Source organism: Ursus arctos, unplaced genomic scaffold, assembly GCF_023065955.2.
Source record: "Ursus arctos isolate Adak ecotype North America unplaced genomic scaffold, UrsArc2.0 scaffold_29, whole genome shotgun sequence".
NCBI lineage: Eukaryota > Metazoa > Chordata > Mammalia > Carnivora > Ursidae > Ursus > Ursus arctos.
The window spans coordinates 24,732,402-24,755,221 of NW_026622974.1; the positions used below are offsets into that span (position 1 = coordinate 24,732,402).

At 33.9% G+C, this 22,820-nt stretch overlaps 1 protein-coding gene across 1 annotated transcript in view; it reads left to right on the plus strand.

Annotated features, from left to right (window-relative positions):
- COL19A1 (collagen type XIX alpha 1 chain) overlaps window positions 1–22,820 on the plus strand; it is a 300,849-nt gene that overhangs the window by 156,597 nt on the left and 121,432 nt on the right. The window contains exon 15 of the mRNA XM_057303991.1: window positions 12,766–12,819. Within this exon, the coding sequence (XP_057159974.1) occupies window positions 12,766–12,819 (54 nt within the window). The remainder of the gene's footprint in view (window positions 1–12,765; window positions 12,820–22,820) is intronic.

Below are 22,820 nucleotides of genomic sequence, written 5' to 3' on the forward strand. Positions count from 1 at the left end.
AATTGAGTTAGTTCTTGGATGTATTAAACTAAGTCTCAGAATTTTAGTATTTTCAAGGATGTCTTTTTTGTCAATATAAAAACTGCCAGTACACATTATCACACTTAACATCCACAAAAAGCTGGTAAATAGACAATGCAGTTACTTTACCCATTGGTTAGTGTACAAATTACCAAAATGCACGATACAGTTAATTCTTTATTTATAGGGAGGTCTCACTGATTTTGTGAATTAGGAATTAACCATTCAATATTTAAGCAGCCACCTTGGCATTTTCCACGTGTTCTACAGGATTCACATGGCTTGTTCAGTCTTATAAAGGTCATCTCCTTAGTTCTACCACCAATAAGTACAAGTTGAATCTAAAGACAAAGTGATGATAAAAAAATATTTTACATGGGGGTACCTCAGTGGTGTGGTTGGTTATGGCGTCCAACTCTTGGTTTTGGCTCAGGTCATGATCTCAGGGTCCTGAGATCAAGCCCCACATTGGGCTCTGTCCTCTACATGGAGTCTGCATGGGATTTTCTCTTTCTTCCCTCTGCCAGCACCCACCCCCCATGCTCTCTCTCTCACACACACACTCCTCTCTCTCTAAAATAAATCTTAAAAGAAAATATTTTATGTGATAATAATTACCACTGTGTTAACCAAATTAGTGGCAAGTTATTGCAATTTGAGACCACTTACATTAAAAGTAATAATCTGTTGTTTACTTTAGGATAAATCACTGGTATAAAAATTAGAGCAATTCCTTGCAATTTCAAATGCTAACTTTGAAACTGCATGCAATTAGTGAACTTTGCAAATCATTTTATTTGCCTTAGTTTATTCAGTGTTGTAAGTAAAAAATTAATACTTTTCGGGGCGCCTGGGTAGCACAGTTGTTAAGCGTCTGCCTTCGGCTCAGGGCATGATCCCGGCATTCCGGGATCGAGCCCCACATCAGGCTCCTCCGCTGGGAGCCTGCTTCTTCCTCTCCCACTACCCCTACTTGTGTTCCCTCTCTCGCTGGCTGTCTCTCTGTCACATAAATAAAAAAAAAATCTTTAAAAAAAATTAATACTTTTCAAAATAGTATATTTACATAGTTAAAAACAAAACTGAAAGGGTCATAAAAATAAATATCATATTTGAGTAAATAGATTGGGAACAATTACTTAGCATTTGGAAAAACACAAAGTTGAATACATTTATCACTCCCATACCAATAAAAATATTAGATGGATTAAAATTTTAAAGGTGAAAACTAAACGAGAATGGTCCTATGGAAAATATAGAATTTTTTAAAAGATTTTATTTATTTATTTATTTATTTATTTATTTATTTATTTATTTATTTGAGAGAGAGAGAGAGAGTACACGCTTGATTGAGGGAAGGGGCAGAGGAACAAGCAGACTCCCTGCTGTGCATGGAGCCCAGACATGGGGCTCCCTCCTAGGACCCTGAGATCTTGAACCAGGCTGAAATCAGACACTTAACCAACTCAACCACCCAGGTGCCCTGGGAAATACAGAAACTTTAAAAATAATTAGTAAAGATCAACTTTTTAAATATAAAAAAGTCCAGAAAGTAAATATGAAAAAAAATTAGTAAATGTGGCCACATGAACAAATAATTCATGTATTGCAATTCATATATATATATATATATATATATATATATATATATATATATATGAACTGAACTTAGTTTTTAAAAACTGGATAAGGATGTGAACAGAGTTTATACAAAAGAAAGAACAAGATGACTCTTAAACATAAAAAATTCATCTAAATGTACTTATAATAAGAGAAATACAAATTAAAATGTCTCTGAGATACTAATTTTCACGTACAATATTGTCAGTGGTCTCAGTTCTTTTGGATATATACCTAGAAGTGGGACACCTGGATCATATGGTAGTTAATAGTTTTAATTTTTCTAGTAACCTCCATACTGGATTTTATAGCCACTGCACCATTTTACACTCCCACCAACAGTGTTCAGGTGTTCCAGTTTTTCCACATCCTTGCCAACACTTACTTTTTCTTTTAAAGTAGCCATCCTAACAGGTGTGAAGTGATCTTTCATTGTGGTTTTAACTTGCATTTTCCTGATGATTACTGATGTTGAACATCTTTTCATTTGCCTATGACAAAATAGCTAAGATACAGAAACACCCTAAATGTCAATTGACAGATAAATGAACAAAAATGTGATATATATACACAGTGAAATATCATTCAGCCTTTAAAATGGATTGGTGCCTCAGTCAGCATTTGACTCTTGGTTTTGGCTCAGGTCATGATCTCCAGGTGGGGAGATCCGAGCCCTGCATCAGGCTCCCACTCAGTGGGGAGTCTGCTTCCTTTCTCCCTCTCCCTTTGTCCCTCTCCCCTGCTCACTCTCCTTCTCTGAAATTAATGAATAAATCTTAAAAAAAAAGAAAGAAAGAAAGAAAGATATCCTGCCCTATGCAAGAACATGAAAGAACCTGAAGGATATTAGCTAAGTGAAATCAGCCAGTCACAGAAGGACAAATACCATATGATTCCACTAAAGTGAGGTATCTAGCATAGTCAAACTCAATGAAACAGAGTAGAATGATGGCAGTTGCCAGGAGCTAGGAGGAGAAATTACAGAGCTGTTGTTCAATGGGTATAAAGTTTCAGATATAAAAGATTAGTAAGTTCTAGAAATCTACTGTACAACATTGTGCCTGTAGTTAAGAATACTATATTGTGCACTTAAAAATTTGTTAAGAAGGTAGGCCTTATTTTAAATATTCTTACCACAATAAAGAAAGATTGGCAAAGGTCAAAAAGTTTGATAGTATAGCATGTGGGCAAAAATGCAGAGAAACATACTCATACATTCTGCAGAAAGTATATGTGGATATAGACTCTTCGAAAGATAGTTTGATACTGTTTATCGAAATTTCAAATTTTAGCTATGGGTGGTCTCACTTATTTATGAAATTAATGCATGTGCAAGACTATTTGTTTCAGTATTGTTTGAAATAGTAAAATAATAGAAACAATCTAGATGCCCAGCCACAAGTAAATGGTTAATATAGTTATAGTATTACTTTTATTTTAAAAATATAAAATTTTCACAGTTTTATGACTATGTAAATATTGGTATTTGTAAAGCCAGGTGGTATACTTTTATTGAATAGTTTTGTTGTTGTTTGTTTTGTTTTGTTCCCTGGTGTTTCTAATTGTGTGTTTGCCCTGTAATTATCCTCCATATTTTTCAAATTCTCTCAAGGAGTCTTTTATTTTGGGGAGTCCTATTCAGACCTTTTACTCCATTCTTGGCTACTAGCTTTTCAGGCAAACTACAAAATTCTCATTCTCTGACTCCTTTTACTTATTTATTTTTCTCGGTTGATTCCAAATCTTCTTTTACTTGTCATCTTCTTTCTTGGTTTCACTCTTTCGTTTATGTGAATTCATTTCAAGCAAATTATTAGGAGAATGTAAAAGGGAGGTAAATTTTCTAAGATTTTACATGTCTAAAAATATTTTTTTCTACTTGCACACTTGACTGCTCATTTGTCTTGGTACTGAATTCTAGGTTAGAAATTATGTCCATCAGAATTATAGAGGTTTTGCTAATTGTCTGATGAGAAATTATGAATTCTTTTTCTTATGAATTCTTTTTCTTCCTGGTTTCCTAAGTAGAAGGAAAGCAAAAACCGGTGTCTAATTCACCATTCTTCTCCTGAAACTCTTCATTCAAGCTAACACGGGAAGGACATGTTTTCAATTCCCTTTCTGATTGGATAGAAACAGCCTCTATCTGCTCCTTCCTCTGTGCCAGGTGGTTCATGTTCAAATTTATGATCCATGAGAATTATCTCTTGATGTGTGGTGATGAGGTATTTGGTATTTAGAAATACTCTTCTATTAATGGAGCCTAGCTTCCAGATTACTGTCCTATGTGAACTCTTAGACATCAAAAGTTGAACATTGACTCTTTTATTGTCTTTACACTTATGCTATTATGATATTAATCCTTCTGAGGGAAATGTATGCTCCTTGCAGAAAGGGGGAAGGCCAGTGGAAGGAAGATAAAAAGAGAAAAGTCTTTGGGGCACTTGAGTGGCTCAGTCCATTAAGAGTTGGATGCTTGATTTCGGCTCAGGTTACGATCTCAGGGTTGTGAGATCGAGCCCCATGTTGGGCTCCACACTAAGTGCGGTGTCTGCTTGAGATTCTCTCATCTCCCTCTGCCCCTCCCCCTGCTCATGTGTGCACACTCTGTCTAAATAAATAAATAAATAAAATCTTAAAAGAGAAAAGTCTTCAATATATGTTTTTAATATATTTTTAAAATTCCTTTATTACAGTATGCAGCATTTTCCCCTCTTAAAAGTTTGGTTTTTACCACCTAACTCAATGAGTTGCTACTTACTTAGTCTGATATTGTATTAACCATCTTCACAGTTATCTGCATTAAATTCATAGGTCTTTTATGTGGTGTGTGACTATCTCTGTACTGATTTATGTTTTAACCCCAAAATTACTAGATTAAAGTTTCCTTCAGTCTTGTCACTTATGTTGCATAGCCTAAATATAAAAGTTATTCATGATATTAAATTTGGAATTACATTTGTATCATGTTGTCGATTCTCAGAAGTTATCAGAAGACATTTTAAAGCAACCTATGTGTAGATTATTCCCTCTTTCTGCACTGGAACCATGTCTCCATGTGGTCAGTGACCTACGTCAAAACCAGTCGAAAAGCAGACTGTTGTTATGACCAGACTCATCATTAAAACATAAAAAAGGAATCAATCATATTCTTCCTCATATAAATCATTAAGACATATGATATAAATGGATTTGATAGACCATTGGCCTACCAATTTTTTACTTGTCAGCATGGTCTTGAGTTAACTGAAATCAAACCATTTCATTATTGGGTTAGGGCCAAAATAAAGCAAATTTACATAAAGTTTTTCATAGTCAAGAAAACTAAAAATATAAATTAACAAAATAAGAAAATATTTATGAGAAGTCAATTAAAGTGAGTCAAGAATAATTACCAAATATAAAACTGCATGATTTTAAATGATATAAGCATTTTAAATAACTTGATTGGTTCTATTTCTTATTAATTAATGTTGTATAGATACATTAACCTCTTCAGTTCATGTTGTTTTTTCAAAAAGTAAGTACTTAATCCTCATCAATATGAAATAAATTTAATGCAACTTACGTTTCTTTCTCTAATGAAGGGCAACTCCTCCAAATAGAAGTAGAGCATCTATTTTGCAATTTACCACATAAGAATTTAAAATAACTTGGATTATTTTGATATCAAGTGGGATTTGTGGAAGAATATAAATTTTTTAATAGGAATTTTGGTAGCTATGAAAATTAATGTTCTCACTATAGCAGATGTACCAAGAGAAGTGTAAAGAATCAGGATCTAGTGGTCATTCAGCCATTCAGTGCCTACTACATGCAATTCACAGTACTAGGTAATCAGAGTGGAAGATAACTGAGGATACATACAAATTACAAAGTAGAGTATCTCCTAACAGGGGCAAAAATTCTTGTTAGAGGAAAGTTTGTGGGGAGTACAGATGTCCTACAGTTTTCCAGATTCGCAGACTATATGTTCTATTATTTAATTTATATTTCTGGTGTTAATGGCTGAATCAATAGTGATTGAAAACATGCGATTTCAGAATCTATGTATAAAAAGAGATGTGATTTCTGAGTTCAGAAAACAGAAAAAAGATTATTCCTAAATTTATCTTTGTAACCACATGGAACAATCATAATTCATTATATCTCATGTCCAAAATTCTGGCCGGACTTTCAAATGAAACTATTAAATTTTGAAAGCACTATAGATGAACTCTATGTTTTAAATTGCTGAAGACAGGATAAAATTGTCCATCCAATTATGGAACCTGTTTGCTGTAACTGATAATGATTGAAACATTCCTGTGTACACAAATATTTCATAGAATTTTCTTTCTAATGATGCTTCTTCACATTCTTCTCTTGTCAGTGTTCCTGGAAAGATTTGTCAAGGGTTTTTTTGTTGTTGTTGTTATTTGTTTGTTTGTTTTAGTATATGAGAGAGATTCTGTTGTTTTTTTTAATTCCAAAGACGTCTGTTTTCTAGTGTGCAGTGACAACTACTTATGATAAAATGTTAGGCTTTTTATATATAACATAGAATTCCTTTTCTGAATACTTTCACACCCTAAGGGAAATTCTTTCTTGTGTCATGATAATTCTATGAAATGACATAAGACCAGTCACTCCTTTAGTTTATTAACATAAACATTCTTGATTCCACTTCTCAGAACCACTTCCCATGACTGAACTATGTGAGCCACATTTTTACTAATTCACTTTTGTTTTTTTCTGAGGTCTCCAACTTATCAAATTTGTTCCCATTGTTCTCATATTAAAGGCATGAAATTTTCTATAAAAACAGACAAACTCTGTTTTCCATTTTAATTTTGTACACTCTATTTGAAAGACAGAAAATGTCCTAGTGGTATTTTAAGAATCTGTGAAGATCCTGCTTAATCTTATGTTTCAAGTCTATGAAGCATATTCTAAGGCAATAATCGTAACAGTTAAAATACACTTACTTGCATAACATTTTTGTTGAAGTTGGTTTTGGCTATTATATATTCTGCAACATCCCTAGCAAGGGAGTGCAAATAATATTTCAAAATGAAACTTCCCTCTTTTACTTTAGCTTCTTTCTTTGATTAAGTAGTTATGAATCTATCTTGCCTCTTTTCACAAATGAAAATGTGTTTAAATGCAATTAATCTACCCTATTAACTCTACTAAACATCTGCTGTATTTGTTAAACACTTCAAAATTCTGTTCTGAACCAGTTAATTCTAAGTAATTTCTCAGTTAAATATTTACATGGACTTCCATAATGATAAGCTCTAGCCTGTTTTAAGTAATCAGCAGATTGTCCACAGAGAGCTATGTGTCGTGTAACACACTGTAATAGCTGTCCCCTGGAATTTAAAATGGTTTAGCTGCCTTGGACTATTTTTTACACAGTTTTATCCTAGCCAGAAGAGGTAATAGCCTTATGAATTCCTTTCCCTATCAACATTTTTAATGTCCAGAATTCCACTTAAAAAAAAGAAAAAAGAATGAATGCCTGTGTAGACATATGAAGATGTTTACATCACGAATCTCCAAAATACGTTCTTATACTTTGAGAAAAGCAATAAATCCTCATGTTTATGAAATTTTAGGAAAAATCCAGTTTACAGTTATTTTCATTGCACACTAAATACATGAAAAAAGTAGAAAAAATAAATCAGCATTACTCTTCAGCAAACGAAATCAAAGAGGAAAATAATGCACAGATTGTACATAAGATACAATTCTCTAACTTGAAAAGTGGTATACATCTATAAAACATCAAATAGTGGTCAAAGATTTAAATAAGTTTCATAATAGAGGTGATATCATAAGTGGTAAATAATTCTTAAGTGAACTGTAAGACAATTTTACTTTCGGGTATCAGATAATTAAATGAATACTTTAGATGAGAAATACAGACAAGACAGAAAGTTCTCCAATTTGGTATTTAAGTTAAAGTTTTGAAAAAAGTATGATTAGATGTTGACCAGAAATCTGTTTCCTACCACCATGACCCAGTATTATCCCATTCCAGTGTTTTCTTCCTTATGATCCAATTTACTAAGTATCTATTGAATCTCTTCTATAAATGTGGTAGAGATAAAAAAAAAATGATGATCTGTCCTCTAGGACTCCTAGTAAACTAAGAGAATAAATAAAGTACACACATAATGGCATTAAGGCCAGAGTAAGAAAGAATTGTGGGAAGGGTCTGAGACAAATGCTGAGCTCTACCCAAGTTTAGGTAGGCTGGAGCTTAGGTATATGTATAATTTTCAATAGTAAGTGATCAGCAAATTCACTATTTGACTTTGCTAGTTGGAAGTAGTAGTAAACTGGATAATTGTAAATAATGAATCAACCCCAAATTTTAATTTCTTATTTTGGGAAAAAATATGATTTTTCTGTAGTTGGTTGACCTATGTTTTACTAATGGCAATGCTGATACTATTTTTCTTTGTAAATGTTAACTAATATTCCATAAAGACACCTCTAAATATTCTGAACGTTAATGCAACATGGCTAGGATTAAAAATTGGTCATGGATAATTCAAATAATGAATAATCCATTTGAGATTAAAAATAATTCCTAAACTTTTGATTAAAAATCTCCCTGGTTTCTAGACTTAGCAAATATAAGGTAGGGGTGGGACATGGGTTTCAGAATCATGAACATTTAGGAAGCATATTAGTGGGCTTATGTGTGTGTGTACCATTTAGACTCTACACACAAAAGGTTCTCATAAATATTTTTAAGTCCATTGAATCTATTCCAAATCAAGTTTAATATTTTTGCATTTTTGTAGGCTTTTGTATATAATTTCTCCAACTAAGGGAGTGCAATTTTGATTATATGTGGCTCAGAATTAATTGTACTCCCGTCATGAATATTTGGTGTGTGTATATTTTAGTAGCTCATGTTTAAAAACACTGAAAGAGCTGTCAACATTTGGACAGATATCAAAAATGTTATATATAAGTTTGACTATTCATGAAATGATAATAGTTTCCTAAGGGTAAAAGGAAGGATTTTAATCTAGAGCCAAGATTGTGTCAGTCTTTTAAAAAATGACACAACTCCCTGTAATTATATTATAATTAATACTTGGTATATTTGGATTTTAAAAGTTGTTTTTCTTATGTGCATTATAAATGTACCATCCTAAAGTTGGCCTAATTAGCCAAATTTCCTCGGTTATATATCATTTGGCAGGTGTTTTTTGTAAAAAAAAATCAAACAAAACTGATCACTTTTTTCATTCCTTGTTTTTTATTCCTGCCTAAATCAATAAAACATAGGCTTTCTATGCCCCTATAACATTAAATTGTTCCAAGAACAGGGTGCCTGGGTGGCTTCGGTTAGTTAAGGCATCTGCCTTCAGCTCAGGTCATAATCCTGGGATCCTGGGATTGAGTCCTGAATCAGGCTCCCTGCTCAGCGGGGAGTCTACTTCTCCCTCTGCCCTTCCCCCTGCTCATGCTCTCTCTCTCTTGCAAAAATAAATAAATAAAATCTTTAAAAATTAACAAATAAAAATATATAGTTTCAAGAGTAGATAAAAGAATTAAAGTAATAAATACATATATTTTACTAGTGTTTTGTAGTGAAAGAATCAGAAAGATTTGAGGAAACACTGAGGATTTGTGATACATGCAGAATTTTTTGTATTAATGCTTTCTGAAAATGAGTTACAGTAATTTTTATTAAATACTGATAGCTTTAAACAAATGGAAGCTATCTGAATGAAAAATTATGTTTAGAGCTTTTTTCTATTCAAAATAAAATTAGATGTTGAAATTATGCATATTATGACATTTATTAAAGCATTTTCTTCTATAAAAAATGAATATATACATAATAAATAATTATAGGTCATCACAGCACATCTGATTTTTTAGTTTAAAGGTAACCACAACTTTTAAAGAAAAAGGTCAGAATGTATAAATGTATCCTAAATTTTTTAAAATTAGGTAACAAAAGAATGTTTCTTCTGGAATGGAGGTAAATTCAGATTTGTTTGAATCTTTATTGCTAGATTTCTCATTTATTCCAAACCATTTAAGCACTTAATATATGATAGGTTAATCATAAATATTTGTAAAACTCTTCGAAAATTATTGGCTTTACCCAAAAACTTAACTAAAGTGAATTGATTTTCCAGTATGTTTTTTTCACTCAGACATTAATAGGTCCATAGTGTGAATAAGACAGATTCTACCTGTTGTCCTTAGAGCTTGGTGAATCATTATCTGCACAATCATTTAAATGAACTTAAGATAAGTACTTTAAAGGTCAAGTACAAGGCACTTTAAAACTGATGAACTAAGACTCTCATCCCTTCCCGTGGAAAGTCAGGGAAGGTCAGGCTGGGTTTTCTTTTCTTTTTTCTTTTTTCTTTAAATTCAAGTTAGTTAGCATATAGTGTATTATTAGTTTCAGGGGTAAAATTTAGTGATTCATCAGTTGCGTATAATACCCGGTGCTCATTACGTCCTGTGCCCTACTTCATGCCTGTCACCCACCCACCTCCACTTCAGCAACCCTTACTTTGTTCTTTATAGTTAAGACTGTCTTATGGTTTGCCTCCCGCTGTTTTTATCTTATTTTATTTTCCCTTCCCTTCCCCTATGTTTATTTTTTTTCCTTAGATTCCACATATGAGTGAAATCATATGGTATTTGTCTTTCAAGGACTGACTTATTTCCCTTAGCAAAATACACTCTAGTTCCATTTAATCATTACAAATGGCAAGATTTCATTCTTTTTGATGGCTGAGTAATATTCCATTGTATATATATACCACATCTTCTTTATCCATTCATCAGTCAATGGAGATCTGGGCTCTTTCCATATTTTGGCAATTTTGGACATTGCTGCTATAAACATTGGGGTGCATGTGCCCCTTTGAATCACTATGTTTGTATTTTCTGGATAAATACCTTGTAGTGCAATTGCTGGGTCATAGGGTAGTTCTATTTTTAACTTTTTGAGGAACTTCCATACTGTTTTCCAGAGTGGCTGCACCAGCTTGCATTCCCACCAATAGCGTAAGAGAGTTCCCCTTTCTCCACATCCTTGCCAACATCTATTGTTTCCTGAGTTGTTAATTTTAGCCATTCTGACTGGCATGAAGTGGTATCCCGTTGTGGTTTTGATTTGTATTTCCCTGAGGATAAGTGATATTTAGCATTTTCTCATATGTCTCAGCCATTTGTATGTCTTCTTTAGAGAAATGTCCATTCATGTCTTCTGCCCATTTCTTGACTGGATTTTTTGTTTTCTGGGTATTGAGTTTGATAAGCTCCTTATAGATTTTGGATACTAGCCTTTTATCTGATATGTCATTTGCAAATACCTTCTCCCATTCTGTAGGCTTCTTTTTAGTTTTGTTGATTGTTTCCTTTGCTGTGCAGAAGCTTTTTATCTTGATGAAGTCCCAATAGTCCATTTTTGCTTTTGTTTCCCTTGCCTCTGAAGACATGTCTAGTAGGAAGTTGCTATGGCCGAGTTCAAAGAGGTTTCTTCCTGTGTTCTCCTGTAGGATTTTGATGGATTCTTGTCTCACATTGAGGTCTTTCATCAATTTTGAATTTATTTTTGTGTCTGGTATAATAAAGTGGTCTAGTTTCATTCTTCTACATGGCTATCCAATTTTCCCAACATCATTTGTTGAAGAGACTCTTTTTTCCATTGGATATTCTTTCCTGCTTTGTCAAAGATTAGTTGACCAAGTAGTTGTGGGTCCATTTTTGGGGTCTCTATTCTGTTTCATTGACCTAAGTGTCTGTTTTTGTGCCAGTACCATACTGTCTTGATGATTACAGCTTTGTAATACAGCTTGAAGTCCAGAATTGTGACCAGGCTGGGTTTTCTTAAGATCAGTTTGGCATGATGTGGAGAATGGAGGGGTTGGTGTCTGGTTCAAGTAGGAAGCAGAGGAGCAAGCAATAAGTGATGATTAGAGCTATAGGAATGAAAAGAAATAGATGGTTCCAAATATACTTTGGAGATGCACCAACCGAACTTGGTAACTGGATGTGAAAGAGAGATTTGAGAGGGGAAAGTACAGAAGATGAGTTCTAGATTTCTGGCATGAGCACTAACAGGATGTTGTGTGAATTAACTGAGTTGGAGAATGCCAAAAGAGAATCCAGTTAGGGAGAAGACGGTCCTAAGTTCAGTGTTTGATGTGCTAAGTTTCAGATGCCCAAAAGAAGTATCTCAAGCAGGTGGTTGGATACCTACATTGTAAATCTTAGAATCACTGGCTTAAAATATTCAAAGCCCATGGTATATTAGATCATGGCAAGAGAATGCAGACTGAGAAGAAAATGAGCCTAAATTTCCACATTTAAAACATTGAATAGGGAAAGAGGAAGCATCAGGAGAGCTAAGAAGAAACTTTCAGAGAGGCAATAACTACTGACAATTTAAAAAAATATATAGCATCATTTTGAGTTTCATGTTGAGTAAGAATTCCTGTGTAAAAGTAACTGTGACAGTAAGGAGACTTGACTTATAGATTAGCAGCACCTGGGATTTCCTGGGCCTTTTTTATAATCTGAAAAAAAATGCTTTTTTTTTCCTGTCTCCTGATAATGTTGTTGTGAGAAAGTATTAAATAATGTCTATGATATTAAAAATTAAATGTTACGAAAAGACATATATTGAAGCCAACATCATAATCATGTGTTTTCTTAGTGGGTACTTAGAAGAGCTACTCTCAACCAAAAATGTGGCTATATTTATAGAGTTCATATATAGAAAGAACCTTTTTTTTTTCCTGCTTGCAAATATTGTTACTACTTATTTATGTTAGTTTGGTGAAACATAGTTCTGACCACTTGGGAGTCAGAAAGGAAGGAAGTCTGGAGTCTTGAAGTGAACCCTGGCCTCACACCTGGTTTGGAATCGCCTTTTTTTCTTTTCTAGAGTTAGCTCCAAAGACAAACCAGTCACAGAAGGACAATTTACTATTATTACTATATTACAGAGTCTAACTTTGGAAGAGCTCAAATCACTTTAAAAGTTTTGTTTAATGAATAAAATAGGTATTACTTTTCACATCATTCTTTGTGATGCAAGTGTACTTCGAACAGTCTATTAACATGTGTTCTTTCCACCCCCCACAGGGTTCCCTGGGGATACAAGGCCCACAGGGTCCACCTGGAAAAGAAGGTCAGAGGGTAAGTAAACTTGGAACAACTGGCAGGCATTACTATCTCACGGCTTACTTATTTCTGAACATTAATAAAAATAAACCCAAAATACGGCAAGCAGATGGGCATAAGGAGAGTATTAACTATCCAAAGGCTGAAATTTGAGATTTGAGATTTTGACAGAGCTTTTACAATCCAGAAAGTTCTATATACTTTCAAGATTGGCAGCACAAATGTAGAGATATAGTTTAGGTGAAATGAATTAACTGTAATTTGATCTAGGACACATTGGTCATATTTTAGGTTTTGAGTTAAGCTGATCTTTGCAGAGTTAAGTTGATGAGTATCTTTGTGGAGTTCCTGCTTGTTCATGAATTCTGTAAGGATTGTGGATATTAACTACAGTCTTTAGTTGAATTAAATTATTGACATTAGTGATGCTTTGTAATTCTTCTTTCATTATAGTTTACTGCCTTTGAGATAAAATATGTAGTAAGTGAATAAATTATAGTTGCATTAGTTAGTCTTAGCTTCCCCCAGGAAAGGGAACCCCTGCAGTGATAATGGGTAAGCTTCACTTCAACACTTCAGCAGTGGGTCACCCCATTCTTATGGCTTATTGTTATTACTATTTTCAAATCATTTTAAAATCTTGAAACATTTTATGTGCTTACTCATATGATTATTGTTATTAACTTTTGTTACCTTATAGATGAGGATTTATGACTCAGAGTTTAGGTGATTTGCCTAAAGTCAAAGAGCTAATAAAAAGTAGAGTCAGAACTTGAATATGGAGCTTCTGATTCTAAATCCCACATTCTCTTTTACTGTCCTAGGATATTAACCCCAAATCTCTTTTTTAGTCATTTTTGTTTATCATTCCCAGTTTTGTCCTCTGGCAAATAAGTCTTTTGCCTCAAGTATATCAGAATCCTTCAAGTACTGGGGAACCAGTGATATATTTTACCAAGGTTTACCTTTTATCGGGTTAATAAAATCCCATTTCTCTTAACTCCCTCTTATATGGACTTCTGACTCCCAACATGCTGATAGTATTTCTCAGAAAATACTTATGGACTTTCTGGAGGTATCAAGAATGAAACTGAACATGTGTGGTGTTATTTAGTGCAGAGCAAAATGTGGCGAGTATGCCTTACTATAGACAATGTACCTCTACTGGAGCTTAAGATTGAGCTGATACACTTCTGTGTATTTTTTTTAAACTAATTCCTTCTTCTAAAGCAGCTTTGTTTCTTTGTTTTTATTTATTTATTATTTTTTGGTAGTACAATTAAGATTTGATTTGGACAAAAATCAAAATTAGAAACTAAAAAATTTTATGTTTACTTTTTATTACAAATGGCTAATTCAGTGAACACGAAAGGGCTTAATAAATTTTGATGGTTAAGAGAATAAAAGGAAAAGTTTTGTGAATAATGGCTAAGATTTATGAATCACCTATAATGTGCTAAATGTTTCACATTATTATTTCATTTATTTATTTCTCAAAATAGCTCTATGAGATATGTAATATTATCATCCACATAGAGGAACTGAGGTTTTTAAGCAACTTGGAAAGGACACATTACCAATAAGTGGAACTATGCTGATATTTTAAAATTATTTATAAAGCAGTCCTATCTGTGTTCTGCTCCCAATACCTGTATATACAACTGTAGTTTCCCCATTGGTTCTCCAGCCCCTCTCTATTCAAGAGTTCATTAATCCGCTTGATCAAAGTTTAAGTAATGTCAGGGAGAAAAATAGAAAATAACTTATCTAGATTTAGGTTTTTGACTCTGCCTTAAGCAATTAACTCACTGGGGGAGAGGACAAGATGAAATGACCTTATGTAGTTAATTTCCAAGCTGCTGATTCTTTTTTTCTCCAATGATAGCCAAGATGTCTAATTGCATCTAGGACCATATTTCCAAGTTAATTTCTATGTTCTGCATCCAGAGGACATTTTCCTTCTAATAACTCTCCTTTCCTGGAAACTGAGTGATAAATTATACCTCCTAGTTAATACCAAATATATAAGGAACTCATGCAACTCAACAGCAACCCTAGTTACCCATTTAAAAATTGGCAAAAAAGCTGAATAGTTTCTTAAAAGAAGACATACAAATGGCCAACAGGTACATAAAAAGGTGCTAAATATCACTAATCATCAGGAAATGCAAATCAAAACCATGAGGAGATGTCACCTCATACCTGTTAGAATTGCTGTTATCAGAAAGATGGGAGATAACAAGTGCTGGTGAGGACAGGAGGAAAAGGGAACCCTGGTGCACTCTTGGTGAGAATGTAAATTGGTACAACCACTGTGGAAAAGAGTATGGAGGTTTCTCAAAAAATTAAAAATAGAACTTACTTACAACCCAGCAATTTCACTTCTGGGTGTATGTCCAAAGGAAATGAAATGAGCATTTCATGGAATTATCTGCACTCTCATGATATGCAAACAACTTAAATGTGTATTGACAGATGAATGAATAAAAAAAATGTGATTAGACAAACTCACACGCAGATGTACACAGTGAAATATTATTCAGTCTTAAAAAAGAAAATCCTGCATGGAGGACATTGTGCTAAATGAAATAAACCAGACACAGAAAGACAAATACTGTGTGATCTTATTTATATGTCTAAATCCAAAAATGTCAAATTCATAGAAACAGAGAGTAGAATGGTGGTTACCAGGGACTGGGATGAGGAGGATGGGGGAAATATTGGTCAAGGTGTACAAAGTTTTAGTTATGCAAGATAAATAAGTTCTGGAGATGTAATGTACGACAATGAGACTATAATTAATATTGTATTGTATACTTGAAATTTGCTAGAAGGGTAGATCTTAAGTGTTTTCACCATAAAAAAAGAAAAAGGTAATTATGTGTGAGGTGATGGATATGTTGATTAGCTTGATCATGGCAAATAGTTCACATACCAGATCATCAAGTTGTGTACCTTAAATATACACAATTTTAGTCAACTGTATTCTCAAAATAGAAATACGTAATAATAAACAGATTTTTAGTTCCAATTCCCAAAAACTTATACTCTGTTGGTGGTTTGAGATGGAAATTATAGAGCTAGGTGCATGAGGCTAGGTTGAGGTTATTATGTCTGAATTATGCCTCCTATGGCAGAGTTGTTTGTGTGTGCGTGGTAAGAATATTTGACATGAAATCTACCCTCTTAACGAATTTTTAAGTGCATGACGATATCGCACTTTTGACTTGTACATGTGGTCAATTTGATGTTCCCTTCTTTTATTTTAATGAAAACTTCTGCCAAGTCAGATGTTCATCCATCCCATTGTACAGTTGCCTTTTTGAATCACAGAGAAGGAACCGATCCTTGTCATTGTTAAATTTCATCTTCTGGATTTTAATCCCTAATATCATTCTGTTAGTTTTCTTTTCTAGTGAAATAGCACCCAGCTTTATGTCACCTTAAAATTTGATAAGCCTATCCTCTAAGTCTTCATGCAAATCTTTAATAAATTCTGAACAGAATAGAACCTGACAGTTTCACCTAACACCAGCAAAGGCTGCCATCTTGATTACCACTGATGTTCTTGTGGCATGATAATTAAATCATGTACAAATACATTAAACTCTACCTCCTTCCCACCCACATTTCTTAATTTGGCTTGTAAGATAATTATGAGAGTCCTTGTCAGAGACTAGCTGAAATGAAAAAAATATTCAAATGAGGCTTTTTAAAAATAATAATGCTTCAGATTGAAATTGTACCCTCTCGAAGCTTGCATTTCAGAGGAAGGTGGGTTAAAGAATAAATTAAACTTATGTATTCTTCATGATAATTATGGAGGAACGTATTCAAATTATAAAGTTCAACCACTACTTTATGCAAATGTACTCCATTTATAAATATGTATAGTCTCAATAGTTTCATGTTACTTTTATTTTATCCTCTATCAAGAGTAACAGTGTTAGAAACTAAAGAATGTAAAGGAATTTTATAGATGCTGTTAGGCCTGGCTTGTGATTATTACTACCACCTTTCACAAGTGCTGTATTTATTGAGGAAGGAAGCTGGAACAGGTATTATTGACATTATCCACATTTACAAATATTATTTCCAAATACAATCCATGATTTATTCTGCTCTATAAGCTACTTAAAAGGGAAGCAAATTAATTTAAGAAGTGAGCCTTCTTACATATTTACAGTTAGGTCCATCTTTAGTGCCACCATGTCTCCTCCACTCAAGAGTTAGGGAGCACTCAGCTCTTTTAGATATATTAATGTACTTGTATGTATATGTGTGTGTATGTATGCACACACACTGCAAGCTAAGACCAGTAATTTTTCCATTTCACTGAAGCTTGCAATAGAAAACAAAAGAAAAATCTATGAACTAAAAAAAATTTTTTTATTAACACATTGTCAACAAAACTCTTATATTTTGATTACAGGTGTTTGACCAGGAAGGAATTAACTATCATTAAGTTAATTGAAATGACATATAAAATATGTGGCAAGTCTTATACACCTTATTCCTGGGTATAAATGTCTTTAATGAAATAAGAACATTTAATTTTATATAAATCATTGATTTCTTCATTTTCCTCAATGGTTAAATAGACAATAGATTCTGCTCTACCAATATCTCACAGTTATGGTTAGTTTCAAACATAGGTGTCACAAAAACCAAAAAACAAATATAGGTATAACATGTAAAGGTACTTTGAACAATATCAAACATCGTAGAAACATGTTAATATTACTATTGTTATTGTTATTAAGGCATACAGATTTTGATTGATAAATACCTTTTCTTTTTCTCTTTGACCCTTTGTGTACAGTTTTCTATAAGCACAATAAGAAGGGAATAATGAAGGGGGAGTAAACAGAAGTGGAAATGAACCACGAGAGACTATGGACTCTGGGAAACAAACTGAGGGCTTCAGAGGGGAGTGGGGTGGGGGAGTGGGCTAGCCCAGTAATGGGTATTAAGGAGGGCACATATTGCATGGATCACTGGGTGTTATACGCAAACAATGAATCACGGAACACTACATCAAAAACTAATGATGTACTGGGTGGTGACTAACATAACGTAATAAAAATTTTAAATTAAAAAAAAAAGAACACTATTTTTCTCCAAGAACCACACCAAATTTCTGTTTCAAAGTTGTATTAGTTGATTTTATTCTTTTCATTGGCTTTTAAGTAGCTAAATCTTAGATTATAAAGTGTTCATTTAATAAAATATATGGCAGTATTCTTCTCATACTTAGAAGTTTCTCTTAACCTCAGCAATGTTTCATGGCAATATATATCTGAGATTTATAGTTTTTTTTTCTTTACCTCCTGATTTTCTTCTTTGATTCTGTCATATATATAATATATATACATATATATATATACATTTTTTTTTACTTTGTTATCTTTTTAAAGTCCTACAGGTAAAACATTTGGCCGGCATATTTTTAAGTCTCACATCCTTTATAGATTAACACAATTCTTAAAATTCAGCTTATGTTTAGCACTGACCCTAAGACTCAGATGAAAGCATATCAGAGAGAAGTAAGGGAGAAAAACATGGGGGCCAAGAGAATGTTCAGCCCATAATGAGGTCAGAGAAGGGCCAGAATAGGGACCAAGACATTGCAGAACCAAGAAGCCAACAGAAGAGTATTTCAGAATGTACAGAGGTTGAACAGGATTAAAATTTGGAACAAAGTCAGGGGAAAGATATTGGATAAAAGAAGAGGTGTCTGGAATTGATGCCAGCTGAAAGAAGAGTTTTAGTTGAATAATTGAGAGAGCATTAGAAATGAAAATTGCAAGAAAGGTGTAAATTCGGGGGTGAATTGTGAGGAAGCAGAGACAGCAATGGGGAATCCATTGGAGGCATAAGGACAGGAACTGGATGGGAGCCCAGAAAGTATCTTAGTGAAAAGTGGAGTATTTCAGACAGCTGAGTATGTTCATAGAAGTTTATATGAAATATCTCAAAAAAAACCCCGGTATTTATAAAAATTCCCTCTAAGATTTAGATTCCTTGAAGGGTTTCCTAGTATTCTTAATAGAATTTCCCAAAATATAAAAAAAATATATTGTTTTAATGTGACCTCGGATTTTTCCTTTTTTGTCACATTAAGTGCATGTCTGTATAGTCTTGAGATTGGCATAAAACTATCATGGACTTTTTAAAGAAGTCACTCTAGGTCTCTGAAAAGAAAAGCATTTTGCTGGTGAGTCAGCCAGTTACTGCCCCAAATGCAAGTTTGATTGGACCAAGATGACACCTCACTCTTGCATTTTTTTGTTGCTTGATTGTAATTTTGATCTTGAACAGAAATTTTATGGTAAAAAAAAAAATCTTTTTTTTTAGGGTAGCTTATTCCATAGTGCTAATTTCAGAGCCATAGAATGACCTCATCATTTCAACAAAGTGAGTTCAGGGCCTGGTAGAAACCACTAACAATTGTCTCTAGTTGGGATTAAATTATGTTACATTGGCTTGAATTTTAAGGTGGAGCCTTATAGAGAAAAGAAGGAATAATGATAAATTTTTAGCTTCAGGAAGTAATTTGGTTAGTTGCATATGAAGATGAGGGTAATATAAGACTTTTCTTAACTTTATGTATTGAAACTAACACTGACCTTTAAAATGCACAGTGAGTGTATCCATAATTCTGCTCACTCATTAATGCTGTTACTTTTATCCTTGTACCAAGAATCTGTATTGCTAAAAGGAAAAAGTCAACAAATTTTTTTAAATAATAGTTTTAACTCTGGTCCCGGGTAGGACATAAATGTAGGGGAAAAAAGCATCCTCTTTTTTTTTTTTTTTTTTTTTGCTTGAATCCATATATAAATACGTAAATATACATGTTGTAAATAAGATTGTAGAGGTTCTGCATTCTGCAAATAATGGTTCATATTTATTGCATGTTTCTATATAGGTGACACAATTTTTAGTTGTGTAGCAAGGACAAGAATCCTGTACTTTTGCCTCACACTCTAACTCATAGGAAAGGAAAAAGAACAAGAAGACACTGGAGACAAGTTCTAGCTCAGTGTAATTAGGATCAGGTGAAAAAACCCACAGTATGAGATGTAGCCCAGACTTTATGAGCACAGGCTACGGCTCAGATAAATATCACAGCTAGTTAATGACAGTGTGCCTGTGGTCCACTGTGGTAAACTGCACTCTAATTAGTGAGTCTCTGCAGTGCACTTGAAGTAGAAGACACAAAGTGCCCTGGGAAGGCTGTAACGAGAAAAAGAGATTGTAACCAATGGTTTTATTCCAGGAATACTTACATAGATCCTTAAACCACAAGGAGCTCTGAGGTCCTTATGCATTTAAATAAAGGGTCAAATGACACCATTTGTATTGTAACGGAATAGCTTTATCAGCTATCTGTTATTTGGATTAATAAAGAGAAAGGTTTCATATTTTTCAAATAGAATGCTGACTTGGATGGCTTATTTATTTACGTGAATAGACCCAAGATATGGTCTCTGCTGTGGAAGAAGCACACCTTCTTATGCAGCCTCCTTTGGACCAGGGACACACAGTCCCTGAGGCCCAGACAGGCAGGTTGCTGCTTCAGAGGATGGGCCTGGGGGCCCATTTCAGGGACATCTGGTTTAAAGCTGAGAGGGAACAGTAGTGTCCTTCCAGTCCACCAAATAATGCAAGTGAGGTGCAGAAACATTCAACAGTTCTTTCAAGGCTTCAGGCTTTTAATCTCCTTAACTATTGTGTATAGTAAGAAGCCCTTACTGTCTGTTTTGTGGTTCCATTCCCAAACCCAGATTTTTATGTCTTTAAAACGGAGAATATTGAGAATTTGACCAAAGCCCCTCATTTTTCTCACATTATAAGGGACAAATGTTGATTGGTACAGTTGGTCCCTTTGGGGTCTCCACACATTGTGAAGAGTGCACATTCCATGCCCACACTCTGCTTACCCTGCATGTGGGCACCATTGGGAACAAGCATTGGCCGATTGGTGGGGAACAGGGATGGGAGTCAGAGCTGTTCTTTTTCCAGCTGTGTGATTGTATTAATTTGTGACTTCAGGCAAACCATTCAAGATTGTAATCTAAATTTATCTGTTTCATCACAGCTTAGCCCTCAGGTATGTTATGATATTAAGCCAGGATCACTTTGAATGCAGTCTGGTGACAGGTGTTCTATGAAAGACTCTTATAAATATTAACTACTTAGTCATAGAAACACTTAAAGAGAATGGAAAAGGAGAAGGTACTTTCCACCAAAGTGACAGTATGCTAATATTCCTGCCTTAGTATCGTTATTCAGAACATCACACTGAACATGTTAGTAGCTATTTGGTACATTTACCACTGGGAATGTCAAAGACAAAGTTATTTATCCGTTTGGCACACAATGAGTATATATGTAGGTAGCTGCCAAAACCAAGAATGAATTACAAGTTATTAATCAGTTTGGGAAATATAAACACATAAGTTTTCAGAAATGCAAAACATTTGAAACATGAAACATTTTTATGGCCTACTGACTTTGAAAGCCAACATTATGTTCCTAATAAACAATACAAGACCTCAACTTTGTAAAACTCCATAGTATTTTGAGTTACGTTGAGTGGTAGCACCAAATTCTGAAAGCAAGTTTAATTTTATAGCACTTCAGCTTTTCAATATGTTATATTTCAATTTTCAGGGAGAGTAGAGCCATTGCAAAATAAATGTGATGCAACAATTCCAAGAAAAGTTGGAAATTTCTCTTTTATGGAATATAAGTAGATGTTACAGTACTCTTATTTCTAAATTCTCGGAATAATAGTATTCAGAGTAGTTCTTGAATTTTCTAGAAATAGCTTACTTTTCCTAATTTTCTTTAAAAACCAGTGAACTTTTACTTGGATTTTTTTCATGAACAGTTATAGATACCTTTGACATCTATTTGACATTTTTAATATGTTCAGCAAATCATATATGTATGTGTATATATCTGTGTTTTTATTGTACTTTTAAAATTCTTAACAGCATACAACATATGCTGTGACCACAATGCTGTTATTATTTGTAGTTCCAAAATCACTAACTGTGAACACCTGAACACTAGCAAGGATTGTTGTTTGTATTTGCATTGTTGGGGATATTAACAGTGCGTCTATGGGACCGTGAAAAAAGAATATCTAAAAATATATGTAATGCCTCAAATGCACATAAAATTCAATAATATAAGCACATGTCCTTTATATACATTCAATAATTGTATTTTATTCAACAATAATAATGCCACCTTAAGAATATTAACCCCAGAAAATATAATGAAAAGAGCCAAATACCACTGAAGGAGCTAGCACTGCACATTCTGCCATACTGAGGGCTGTCACTATACTCTCCACTGGCCATGTGTTTTCTACAATATTCCATATCTCTTGCAAAGAACATTTTAATAGCATGCATTTAAATCATGTTTAAATTTAAACATTTCAGTTATGCTCTTATTCAATCATGTTTATAGTTTATATTTAGAAGAATTTGAAAATCTTATAATCAAACATCTCTACACTGAGAGGAAAGACAAGAGCTAATCAATAAAAAGTTGGACAAAGAAGAAAATAAGTGAGAACGCCTATTTTGAGAGAAGCAACTACGTCTGAATGAAACCTTCTTTCTGAGAGATCTGAAAGCCTATTTTATTTACTTAAGAAATATTCGAGTGCCTGATTTGTGTGCAGTACCATGGAAGTTGACTTAGGTCAGGTTTTCCTAAAAGAATCTAAGATGGAGTTCTTGTGTACCTGGTTTTCAGAAGAAAACTGTAAGAAAGTGAAGGAAGCAGAAAAAGGAAGAGGAAGACTGCAGTCAAAAATGTGCTTTCAGGAGTCTAGTTTTAGCCAGACCCCACCAGGTAGCCAGAGCACCAGAGAATTTATCCTTACATTGGAGAATGGGGCGAGGCTTTGATACGCAGCAAACACACTGGGTGGGGAGAAGGGTGTCAACTTCTCGGTATCTCCAGGCAAGGCAGTTCCTGCAGACTAAGGC